At 37.2% G+C, this 12,570-nt stretch overlaps 1 protein-coding gene across 5 annotated transcripts in view; it reads left to right on the top strand.

Annotated features, from left to right (window-relative positions):
• Nucleotides 1-12,570, top strand: part of IKZF4 (IKAROS family zinc finger 4) — an 80,790-nt gene that overhangs the window by 52,641 nt on the left and 15,579 nt on the right. For all 5 annotated transcript variants that reach the window (XM_039326757.1, XM_039326758.1, XM_039326759.1 and 2 more), the window contains 3 exons: nucleotides 2,790-2,894; nucleotides 6,878-7,138; nucleotides 10,826-10,993. In XM_039326757.1, the coding sequence (XP_039182691.1) occupies nucleotides 2,790-2,894; nucleotides 6,878-7,138; nucleotides 10,826-10,993 (534 nt within the window). The remainder of the gene's footprint in view (nucleotides 1-2,789; nucleotides 2,895-6,877; nucleotides 7,139-10,825; nucleotides 10,994-12,570) is intronic.

Raw genomic sequence — 12,570 nt, 5'->3', positions numbered from 1 at the left:
GATTTCAGTTTAATGATTATTGTAACTTAAACTGTAGCTCGATCCTAATTGTTAATAAATTGGATTTAGTAATAAATAAGTATAAAATTGCTGCCTAGATTAGAATTCTATTGACATAGTCTGGAAACCCTGGTTTAAACAAACCACAATAATGTCTAAGCCACAGCATTTTAAACTGTGTCGCTTTTCCAAATTGCCTTTTAAATTAGGCATATCTAATTTCTTCAACTTTGTTTTATATGAGATGATTTAAGCATCATATTGCATTTTAGTCATTTAAATTTAATATTATCAGCCTGTGTCACCCCATTCCTCTTCCAATATATTGTTGGCTTCTCAGAGAGATCACTTTATATACATTCTTAATCACATGTAGTTAAGGGAAAATGTGGTCAGGAATCATTTTTACCTTGCAAAATGCTTTGAAAGTTCAAGGAGACATAGTATATGGTGGTGGTTTCTAAAATGTCCATAACACTCTTGCTGAATGAACTCCATTACTGTATTAATGCCAAATCTTTTAGATTAGGAAATTTTGGCAGCTAAAACTTAGTGCTTCAAGAGACTGATAAATTCTGAAATTCCATGAGTGCTGGAAACTTGACTAAATTTGGCCTGGCTTTTAAATGAATGTAGGAGCAGGTTTGGATAAGGAATAATTTGAATGTGTCTCCTTTGTTCTAGGACAGGGATGTCAAACTGCCGGCCCATGGGCCAGATGCATCATAGCGAAACTACGCCCACCCCATTGCCGGCAATGGCAAAAAAGTCACAACACATCACCTGATGTTGCAAGTTTGACACCCCTGTTCTAGGATCAATAAGATTTTCTTATGAATCTCTCTTCTTCAGAATCTCTTAACTGGTTTGGTTGAGAAATACAGCAATAACAATACCTGAAATTTACAGAATTCATATCTAAGTATCCTAAAGATTATTCCTAAATTGAAATGTTATTATAGAGACCCAACTTGGTAACAGTTGGATACAATCTCACAAAACCTGAGAAAGAAAAAGCCTCATGATTTGTAAGCATTTATAAATAAATATTGAGATAGATAAGCACCCACCTGCCACAAAATGTGAGTGCAACAGAAGAATACTTAATATATTTAAGGCATTTTAAGAAGAATCACAGTAGGATAACTTTTGAATAAAAAATGATATAGAAGTAATCCTTGACTTACAGCCATTCATTTAGTGACCATTCAAAGTTGCAATGGCACTGAAAAAGTGCCTTTGACTCGTCCTCACACTTACAACTATTGCAGCATCTTCATAGTCATGTGATCAAATTTTGGGCACTTTGCAAACAGCATGTATTTACAACAGTTGCAGCATCCTGGGCTCATGTGATCACCATTTGCAATCTTCCCAACCAGTTTCCATCAAGCAAAGTCAGTAGGGGAAGCCAGATTCATTTAATGACCACATGATTCACTTAACAACTGCAATTATTTACTTAACCATGGCAAAACGATCGTAAAATGGGAGTGGCTTATTTGACAACTGCCTTGCTTAACAACACAAATTCTGGTTTCAGTAAGTTGAGGACTACTTGCATTGGGCTTTTTAGAATATCAAAACTCAGAAGTAGGCTTATAGGAAGAAAATACCTAAAACAACTATAGCATTAGCTTAGTACTTCTCATTCTCATGAGTGTGTGTGAGCAAGAGATATATAGTCTATATAGAAATTTTGCAACAAAATGATATTATACTGGGCAGTAAATTACAAGTAGGCACAGCTAGGCAAGTATTAAATGGGTATGTTCATTGTAAGTTTCTTTTTAAATACAAGCACTTTCATATGATATAATGATGTGTAACTGTGAAGAAACTAAAAGTTTTTTAAGTAAATACAATATCTCTATTGAGAATTTATCTTTTTATGATAAATGACAGCAAGTCAGTAGTATTCTAATAAAGAAATGAAATCAAACTTCTACTTCATTATGATGCACATTTTTGGACTGTTGGTACATGTAAAATGTCAGATTTCCAAATGAGCAGAATATTGACATGAGAATGAGAACAAATAAATCCATACACTAAAAAATAAAGACATTTGATATAGGTGCACCTTGAGATAAACAAAGCTGACATCATAGCTTAGTTTCTCTAAAAAGACAAATTGTCTGATGTTTTGAACATACTGAGGACCTAGCAATATACAATTGTATGAACATGAATGGCCAAAGTCTCATTTATATAATTGAAAGTTCATCTCGAAATTGAAGTGTCTCTGTCTAATCATTGGTATGATATATAGATTTTTAAAGGAATCCCAACTGCTGCTGCATATATATATTACAACCATTCAGCCAATCTAGAAGAACCATATTATTTTGACAATGCACATTCAACAGCTCCCAGGATTCTGAACATGTTTGTGAATTTTCAGTCTGATAAACATGAGCATTATAGTCTTCATGTAATGTATGTGGCTTTACCAGTATCTGGTATCTCCTGAACATTGATCAGATGCAGATCAGCAGTGAGCAAGGGGCCCAGATGTTCCTCTAATCATCCCAATGATATTGTATGACAATACAGTATGTGTTGTTTTGATTCTGATAAGCTTGGATTTTGCTTCCTATATTATTCACTAGGAGCACCAGTAGTTAATTTTTCTGTTGCAGGTTGCAAAGGCTGTGTTCTCTTCGTTTACATAACATTTTTCCCTCTAGTATCCTGATCATGGAAGAAATATATTTATTTCTTGAGATATTCTTGTAACAAATTTCCCATATTGACCTCTGCTCCTTTCTTCTTTTTCCTTGCTAAAGGTAGTGGAGATTCCTCTTTGGAAAAGGAGTTCACCTCCACAATTGTGGGGCCCACAGTGAGCACACCAAACAGCCAACACTCCTCTCCAAGCAGGTCCCTTAGTGGTGAGTACACAATATCTGATTCCAGTAGGGTATTCTTGAAATGTGTCACACAGATTATGGTCAGAGCAGAAACTTTTGTTTATCTAAGGCAATAATTGTTTTCCCTTTAATGTTATCTGAAAAGGCCTAGATAATAGCCATTGTTTGAAAATGTGCCTGGCATTTATTTTGCATGAGATCCCGGTTTAAAACAACAACAACAACAACAACTACTGGAGGAATAGCAGAGTGAGGCTTTCTGGATTTTTCTGCAGAAAAAATAGTGGTTTTATGACATATTTTTGTCTGAGAAATTGAGTCATTCCACAATTTGTATACAGTTTATACAGTTTCCAATACTGATTTGGAAATACTGCAACAGAACCCATTTCTAGCAATTTAGACCCTGTTCAGAATTTCTTGCAATGCATTCAGGGCCTTGAAGGCTAGTAGTTTTTGCTAGTCATTCCATTACTTGTGCAATGAAACATAAAAGGAATTCTGCATATGTTTTGCCAAAGCCCCCAAAGATACCTTCCCCTTCTCAGGGAGAAGCTAGCTAGCTGGCTGGTGGTGCTGTGTCTGATTTGCCTTGATTCATTGCTGGATAAGCCAACAAGCTCTTGTCTCAATGGAACAGAAGTATTGCATAGCCTGTTTTGCCAGCATGACTACATACTACTATTCTTCTGTAAGGAAGATTGAAGAACAATAGCTAAGTTATCCAGGAGGGGGAAAATGCATCTAAGGAGATTGGAAAAACATCCACATTCAGCCAGCATTAATGTATCCGAGTAATTCTTGTCCCAGTGAGAAACCTTGTACTTCATAATTGTGCACAGCAATGTCTACTTGTCTTTCTTTCTTTCTTTCTTTCTTTCTTTCTTTCTTTCTTTCTTTCTTTCTCTCTCTCTCTCTCTCTCTCTCTCTCTCTCTCTCTCTCTCTGTGTGTGTGTGTGTGTGTGTGAGAGAGAGAGAGAGAGAGAGAGAGAAAACACAAAGTCTCCTAACAATCTTATTTTCTGGAACTAAGAAAAACTCCTGCTCAACATTTTAGTTGTGCACCACCCAGTTGTACGCCATATTTGTAAAAAGATTTCTTAGGCAACTCTACTATTGACTATGTCCTTATTATACAAACAGGGGAGCAATAAAGTCTGTTGAGTTACCTATTGCTATTAATACTAGATGTAGATGTGTTCACCATTAGGCTGTCTCTGTGTAGATAGAAGATTATCACTTTGGAAAGACATTATATCTCATTATATTAAATCTTATTGGTTCCCAGTTTTTCCTCAGCATAAAATTGGTCTGTGTAGCACTAAAAGACAGAATTGATTATCCTCCAGCTTCTTTCAGATGTGCTGAACTGCAACTTCCATAATCCCCAATCAACATGATAAGTGGGTAGCTTATTGTAGGTGTTGCTCTCCAGGAAGCCAACCAGCCATGATCTGAGTGACTGTTTACTCTTTCTCATCATGTCACATAAAAGAATCTATATTTATCCAATTCTTTTAGAAGTACCTTAAAGGAGTGAAAAATGTGAAGACTCGGGTTTATTTGACATAAAGACCTAGTTGCAGCCTTTTAATTAATGCCACGATATTGTCTATAAGTACTACCTGTGTATGCCCATCAATACACTTGTGTCTTTTCCCCCCTTCAATTCACATGATAAGCTACAACAGAGCTGGGGGAAGATGTGCTGGCAGTGACCTACATTCCTCACTATTATAATGCTCTGTGGAATGCCACAAATTAAGTAGCTTTTAGAAAAATACATAATAATTAGATGGTAGTAGCCACCTTTATTTTAGAGGCTACCTCACAGTGTCTGCGAGTTTTCCAATAACATATAAGGGTAAAAATGCTACCTTTGACTTCAGTCAAGCTAGACATAGCTGCAGCAGCAGTATGCTCACATGTCTGAATGAAGTTAATTACTTCCTATCTGGATAGAAAAATAACTAAACCTCCATCTTCTTATTGTGCTAGGTGCTATTGTTCCAAGCAGTTGTTTTCAGCCTCATACAAGGCAGTAAGGAGAAGTTTAGATCAGCTTCCTTTTTTATTGTAAAAAGCTTCACCTTCATTTTTAAGTCAGCAGGTCAGACAGACAGAAAGGAAGCACAGGTAATCAGTGGTAGAGTATCTGCTTGCATCTCCGCACAGATGGAGAAGAAGCTTTTGTCTGAAACCCTATTGAACTACTGCATATCAGCATTGACAGCTCTGAACTGTATGGGCCATTGATCTAATAATGTAAGGCTTTTTTTACAATCCTAAACAAACTTCCTCATGATATCTAGTCTGGTCCTCCTTTTTGCTACCTTGCACTGCCACAGAGTGCTGTATAGATCAGCACAGATCAGGAGAAGATGTGAATATTAGATTTCATCTTGATAAAGGAATAATTATGAAATGGAATAACTAAGCAATTATATATCATAAAGTAGAGACAGGAACTCCTCGTTTTTCATACTGCAATTTGGGAAGCTGTACTGTGGTTCAGTTCCCTGCCAAAATGCAAAGTCCGACCTAATGTATCCGATTCCTTCAATCTGTCCCCAGTAGAAAAGCATCTATGTTCAGCGTCTCAGAATGGAACTCCCCCTCTCCAGTTAGCAGTGATCTTATCCACATTGCTATTTGGCTGGTAGGAAAAATTGGGTAGAACTTTAAGGATCGCTGAAGACCATTTATTTATTTATTTATTTATTTATGAGACTTATATACCGCTTTAAGTGCAAGCACTCTCTAAGCGGTGTACACCAGTAAGCAATGTATATATATATATATATTTACATTGCCCCCAACAATCTGGGTCCTCATTTTACCTACCTCGAAAGGATGGAAGGTTGAGTCAACCTTGAGCCGGTGAGATTTGAACCGCTGACCTGCTGAACACAGTCAACTAAAGTGGCCTGCAGTACTGCACTCTAACTGCTGCACCACCTCGGCTCATTGTATGTCTCTTAGCTTATAGAGTATAGATTGTTTGTGCCTAAAGTTTTTTTTTCCTGTTCTGTGAACATTCCAGCATTTTAGCTTCATGTCCACTTTATTTAATGCATAAAAGACAAAGAACAGTTGTAGATGATACCTATGAAATGCTTCACATTCATATAATGGTTAATCAAATATGAAATAAATTTCAGATTTCTTTATACAGAGATAGTCTGCTATCTGACTTGGTTTTCCTGCTTTTAAATATGTAATATATTTTATCTTTTGAAAGCACCTCTTGGACATCATTTGATGATATTGGATTTGTTAGTCTACTGTTTTCTCCCATCAGAAATTAGCACTATGCTCTAATACACAGGTTGTCTTTCTTTAGTGAATGCTTCATGATAGTGACCGTTTGCAGTTATGACAGTAGTAAAAAAGTTACTTTACAACCAATCCATTTACGACCTTCACAAGTCTGTAAAACAAAGCAAAGCTAAAGTAAGGTCATAAACAGCCATGGTTTTACTTAATGACTGTTTGTTTAGTGATCAAATTGCTGGTCCCAATTATGGTTACTAAACAAGGACTGTCTGTAATACTCGAATATCCTAAACAGCAAGGACTTTTTGTGGCACTTCAAAAATAAATAACTTCATTATAGCACCAGATTTTCTACATATGTCTCTGTCATTAGATACATATAGCATTATATTGAGAGTGGATCTTCTGTGGAAAAAGAAGATACTATTCCTCCTTTCTTACATCAAGTTGTAATTTAGTTGTAAATAGTGCATGTTTCATGTTCTTAAATTTCTTAGTTGAAAAGTTCTAATATTATGAGATAAAGAGGGAAAAGCATTATTTCTCTATAGTATGCACTACATTAACAATTGTTTTTTATCTAGTCTTAAATGCCAAAGATCCTTTAGTAATTTTTAATTTTTGCTCAGTATCAATGGTTCCATCCCCCAGAGCCCTTACAGTGTTCTTTAATGCTTACTATTTGCAAATTTTTAATAAATTGTTTTTTATTCTTCCCCCCCCCCCAGCAAATTCTATCAAGGTGGAAATGTACAGTGATGAAGAATCTAGCCGGCTGCTGTCACACGATGACCGGCTCATTGAAAAAGAGGACAGCGTGATTGTAGAAGATTCCCTCTCTGAGCCCCTTGGTTACTGTGATGGGTCAGGACAGGAACCGCATTCCCCAGGTGGCATACGGCTACCCAATGGCAAACTGAAATGTGATATCTGTGGAATGGTGTGCATTGGCCCAAATGTACTGATGGTGCACAAACGCAGTCACACTGGTAAGCAGACTTCTAGGAAACGTGAGCAGTAAAGGCTGGTGATTAGGCTTGTCCTTTGCATAGTTCTTTAAGGTTAAATAATCGAGACCCTGTTAGTCCTACTCAGGCCTTTTAAGGTGCTTCTGTATTGAGTTGCTAGGGACTGAAGCAACTCAATAACTGCAAGTGTAATTATGGAATTTCGATCCTTTCCTTTGACAAATCTAAGACCTGTTGGTGAGTTCATTATTAAAATAGAATTTGAACTGGGAAATCTATTGGTTCATACTCTTTAAATGATGCTAGCTGTTAATATTGGTCAGAGTTGAACAGTTTGCAGCCTTCATTATAGTTTCATATGGCCTTTGAGTTAATTTTAAACCACTATTACGGTTTACCTTTATCCTAAGTATAGAAATCCTTTAGAATTACCTATAAACTATTGTGACCTACAATGAAATTAGAGCTTCATTTAAGTCCTGGTAATAGATAAAAAGACTTGGATTTTAAAAAAAGAGAACACTGTACTGTGCCATATCTTTATTAAAAAACCATCAGCCAATACAGTATTCACTATTTTTGGAAAAAGTATGGGAAGTCCAGGAAAGTCAGGTCTCTTAATAGAGTTCAGCTGACTCAGATGTTCCAATCAGATGATGATCAGTGAGTTTGAAGGACCCTTCCCTTTAAAGAACATACCTGCATTTATTGCTACCATCAGCAGTAAATTTTTGAACCATAAAAAAAGAATTGTCATGAATCTTGTAAGGGGTGCAACCCTATTGCCAAAGAAGGAATCTAAAGTCAGGCAGTTAATATACAAATGAAGAAAATGCAACACTTTTATTATTCTTTAGAGCAGTCATCCAACTGCATCCAGGTGCGTTGTAATCCCGGAGACCAGAAAGAATCCCAAGGTAATGGCAAAGGATCTTCAGGTCACTCTTGCAATGTCTGTTGACAATGTTCACAAATCTACCATAAAAAAACAAAAACACTGCTCCCCAGAAAGCACACTGTTGCTCATCTCAGATCACCTGAATGATCCAACAAGCTACTGGTTTAATGTTCTGTTAGTAGATAAGAATTAGTGGAATTTTCCGACATTAATGAGAGTCATTATGTTGGAGTGTCACAAAAAGAACATCCCAACTGTGAAGTATAAGTGGCAGAAATAGTATAATCTTGCAACCTTAGGAGCCAGGTGGCTCACAAGCAATACTTTAACAATGGATGTTGGCTTATACCAGCAAATTTTATAGGTGATTGTCAGCTTACCTATCCAGGAGCCGAAATGAATGTGGGCCATACAGTAAAACAGCAGCCCTAATCACATAAATTAATCTACAATAGAATGGCTGAAACAGAAGACATTTCATGTTTTCAAATGGCCAAGTCAAATTCCTAAATGAAATATGGCAAGACCTGGAGTGGGCAGTTGATGCAGGATTGAAGTCAAACTGAGCCAAAGTATCTCCAAGCCATTGTTTTGATCAACAACATTGGATCGATTTCCAGTGTTTGGAAAGAGAAAATGTTGTATTCAAGTAAGTTACAGGTAGTTCTTGACTTACAGCCATCTGTTTAGTGACTGTTCAAAGTTACAACGGCACTGAAAAAAGTGACAATTTTTTAGACTTATGACTGTTATCATCCCCACAATCGCACGATCAAAATTTAGATACTTGACAACTGACATGTAAATAATAATAATAATAATAATAATAATAATAATAATAATAATAATAGTAAAGTTGGAAGGGACCTTGGAGGTCATCTAGTCCAACCCCCTGCTCAGGCAGGAAACCCTATACCATTTCGAACAAATGGCTGTCCAGTCTATTCTTTAAAACTTCCAGTGTTGGAGCATACACAGTTTCTGGAGGCAGGTTGTTCCACTGGTTAATTGTTCTAACTGTCAGGAAGTTTCTTCTTAGTTCTAGGTTGTGACAATTGCGGTGTCCCAGGATCATGTGATCACTTTTTGTGACCATCTGATGAGCAAAGTCAATGGGGAAGCCAGATTCACTTAATAGCTGTGTTACTAATTTAACAACTGCAGTAATTCACTTAAGAACTGTGGCAAGAAAGGTCATAAAATGGGGAAAACGCACTTAACAACTGTCTTGCTTAGCAACAAAAATGTTGGGCTCAATTGTGGCCATAAGTCGAGGACTACCTATATTGCAATTTAAAATTCTCATGCACCTTTCAACCAAGACAGTGATATTGGCTCAGTGAGTTCAATAAAAGCATGGCAAGAGCACTCCTTTGTGAGTGGATTTAAAAATACAAACTTTCGACTAACGTTTTAGATAATCGCTCAGTTCATACCTTGTTAAGAACTATTTTTTCTTTTCCTCCAGCCAGATACTTGGAAAAAGTGAGATACTGGAAAGAGAATGAGTGAAAAAGAAGGGTATAAACAGTTTTAGAAATAAGTTTCCTGTCACTTCACTTTTGATTCTTACACTGTCCATTGCCTAACATACTAAACTCTCCCCCAGGAAATTACTTAAGGCATAGGTGGAAAAGGGCATTCCAGCCAAAGATAACACACAAAGAGAGAGCATTCAGTAATTGCTGGTATTATGAAAAACAGGGTAGGTCAAAAAAGTAATAATATAATAATATTACGTACATATACAACTATTAATGGTGTAATGTAACTTCAGAGGAAGAGGTGACGGCTTGAAAATTTATGTCTTTGACAAAACAATTCTAAAACATTTGACCAAATCATTAAAAGTCCTTTTCTTTGTCCCTTGTCAAAAAAAGAAGGGAATCAAACATTGGGAAACACATATGATTGCTGCAAATCTTTTAGAGATTTATTCTAGGCTTGTTCACCCTGCATGCTTAGAAAGTCCACAGTTCTTGATGTTTTGATATATTCCAAATGTTGAGGTAGCTGAGAAAAACAATGTTTGATACTCAACAAAATAAAAAATAAACCTTATTTTAACGTTAAAGAGCCTATTTTTTATCACCTTTTATGCATTTTCCCCAGCTTATAGGATTTTCACTCATTATTTCAAAGCTTGTATAAATGATATCAATTTCATCGAATTATTACAACTTCTTAAAAATGGATTACTGATTTAAGAGTCTCAGTTAATTACTCCAAAGCATTTTATGGATCTGGAACAAGAAGCAGCAATAATATAAGGACTAAATAGTCCAAACAACAAATGTTTTAGTTGAATGTACTGCCAATAAATGCTCTGAGGTAAATCTTTCTAGGTTCTAAGCTCTGCAAATATTAAAGAACAGATTTGATTCAGAAGGACAATATTATGAGACACTCTGTTTTTGTCTCCAAAAGGAATTCACTATCCATTTTGTAATAGAGTTATTCTAATATATAAGCTTTATAATGTTTTTTTTTTTTTAAAAAAAGAATAGGTTGACAAAATGATGAAAAGTCCTTGGTACATTTTTTTTTCCTGGCCAACAGTACAGAAATGTTTTCCAATGCCCTCTTCTGAGACCTCTTTTTCAATTTTCTAATCTAACCTACAACCCTGAAATTCCTGGTATTGTAGTTTCTCATTCAAAAATTAATCAGGCCTGACGATGCTGAGCTGCTGAACCTAGGTTAGTGCTAAAAGGATGAGAAAAAAAATATTTTTATATATAAGATAGTTTCAACAAGACCAAGGAGCCAGACAAGCTTCTCTGATGACCTGCTTATGATATCTCTCCTAGGTGAGAGACCATTCCATTGCAATCAGTGCGGTGCCTCCTTCACCCAAAAGGGCAACCTCCTGCGCCACATCAAGCTGCATTCAGGCGAGAAGCCCTTCAAATGCCCTTTTTGCAACTATGCTTGCCGGAGAAGAGATGCACTCACCGGTCACCTCCGCACACACTCAGGTACCGCGTTTCCCCGAGAGTAAGACCTGCCCTGAAAATAAGCCCTAGCTTGATTTTTTGGGGTGGGCCTAATATAAGCGCTACCAAAAAATAAGCCCTGGTTTTGGGGCGAGGCACACACCTAAAAATTGGGGTGGGGGTGGAGCTGCCCCACTCACTCCACACCTGCTTACCATTGCAACCAGGCTTCCCATGAATTGACACCTGCCTCGGCTTGCTGGCCCACTTCTTCTGCAGTGCCCGCAACCTGCATTTCGCTATTAGAGGCCTTCAAGAAATGCCTCTGCAGCTGAGAATGGAGCTCTAGATTCCCCCCGGCCTGCATTTTACTGTCAGAGGCCTTCTGGAAAGGCCTCTGCAGCGAAATGCAGGGCGGGGGGAGGGGCCACACGTGTCAATCCAGAGCTCTATTTTCAGTTGCAGAGGCATTTCCTTCATCCACAGAAGAAGTGGGCTGGCTGGGCAGCGCTCTCTGTGCCTCTGCTGCGAGGTGAGACCGTGGAAAAGACATACCCCGAAAATAAGATTTGGTGCCTCTTCTGGAGGCAAAAAATAAATAAATAATAAGACCGGGTCTTATTTTCGGGGAAACAAGGTAAGTATCCAACATTTCTCTCAGAATGGGACAACTCGCTGCAGTCAACTCTCTGTGGCCAATTCACCATGGCCAACTCTCCGCGGCCAACTCAGCATGACCAACTCGCCGCAGGGCAACTCACTACAGGACAATTTAATAATTCAATTTAATTATTTAAAATAAATAAAAACATTATTTTAACTTCACATTTCATTCTGTCCCTCCTTTTGCATCCTTTCTTTAATGATTCTATTCCACCATTTTTTTTGATATTACTGTAACTCTTGTCTCACAGCGAGTTGTCCTGTGGTGAATCGGCTGCGGCGAGTTGGCTGTGGCAAATTGTTATAGACCCCATTTCTCTTGGGTCAGAATTTGTAGAATATTTTGTTAGACTGGGAGACTGGTTTCTTGCTCTGCTGCCACCACTGCCAGTGTTACTTGATATTAAATTTACTGCCCTCTGCCAGTCTTTTTTCTGTTCTAATTTTGGCTCTGTGCCTCTAGTGCTTCCTATTAAGTTTGACACCTTTCTCAACCACAGATACTATTTACAGACATATCTAATACTTCCTTCCAAGATTTCATTGTAATGTAGATAGGCTCTCAAATCCAGTAGTGGCTATGCTCAGTCTTAGTTAACATAGAAAGTATGAGTACATTAACCAAATCTTATTTTTAAGGAAAAGCTCTAAATTGAACCAGGAAATCTTTCTGCTAATGACATCGCTTTAGATAAAACAGTGAACATCTCTGCTATGCCATCATAACTGACAAATTGATGATGAGGACGACGACATACTGTTTTTGTAAATCACAGTCCATGAAATGCATACCATAAAGTTACTGAGATCCACAGAAGCTCATATAGTAATGAATTGTTAGCTCTCAGTGTCCTACAAAAATGCTTTCATTTTTTAGCAGCAACAAATGTACATGGCTACTCCTCTGGAAATCTGTTAAAAATGGCTGTCATAATAACATGATGAGTTGAATTTAT

Source organism: Crotalus tigris, unplaced genomic scaffold (assembly GCF_016545835.1).
Source record: "Crotalus tigris isolate CLP2741 ecotype Arizona unplaced genomic scaffold, ASM1654583v1 scf7180000024345.2110221, whole genome shotgun sequence".
In the NCBI taxonomy this organism is placed as follows: domain Eukaryota; kingdom Metazoa; phylum Chordata; class Lepidosauria; order Squamata; family Viperidae; genus Crotalus; species Crotalus tigris.
This window is presented reverse-complemented; position numbering and strand designations above follow the sequence as displayed.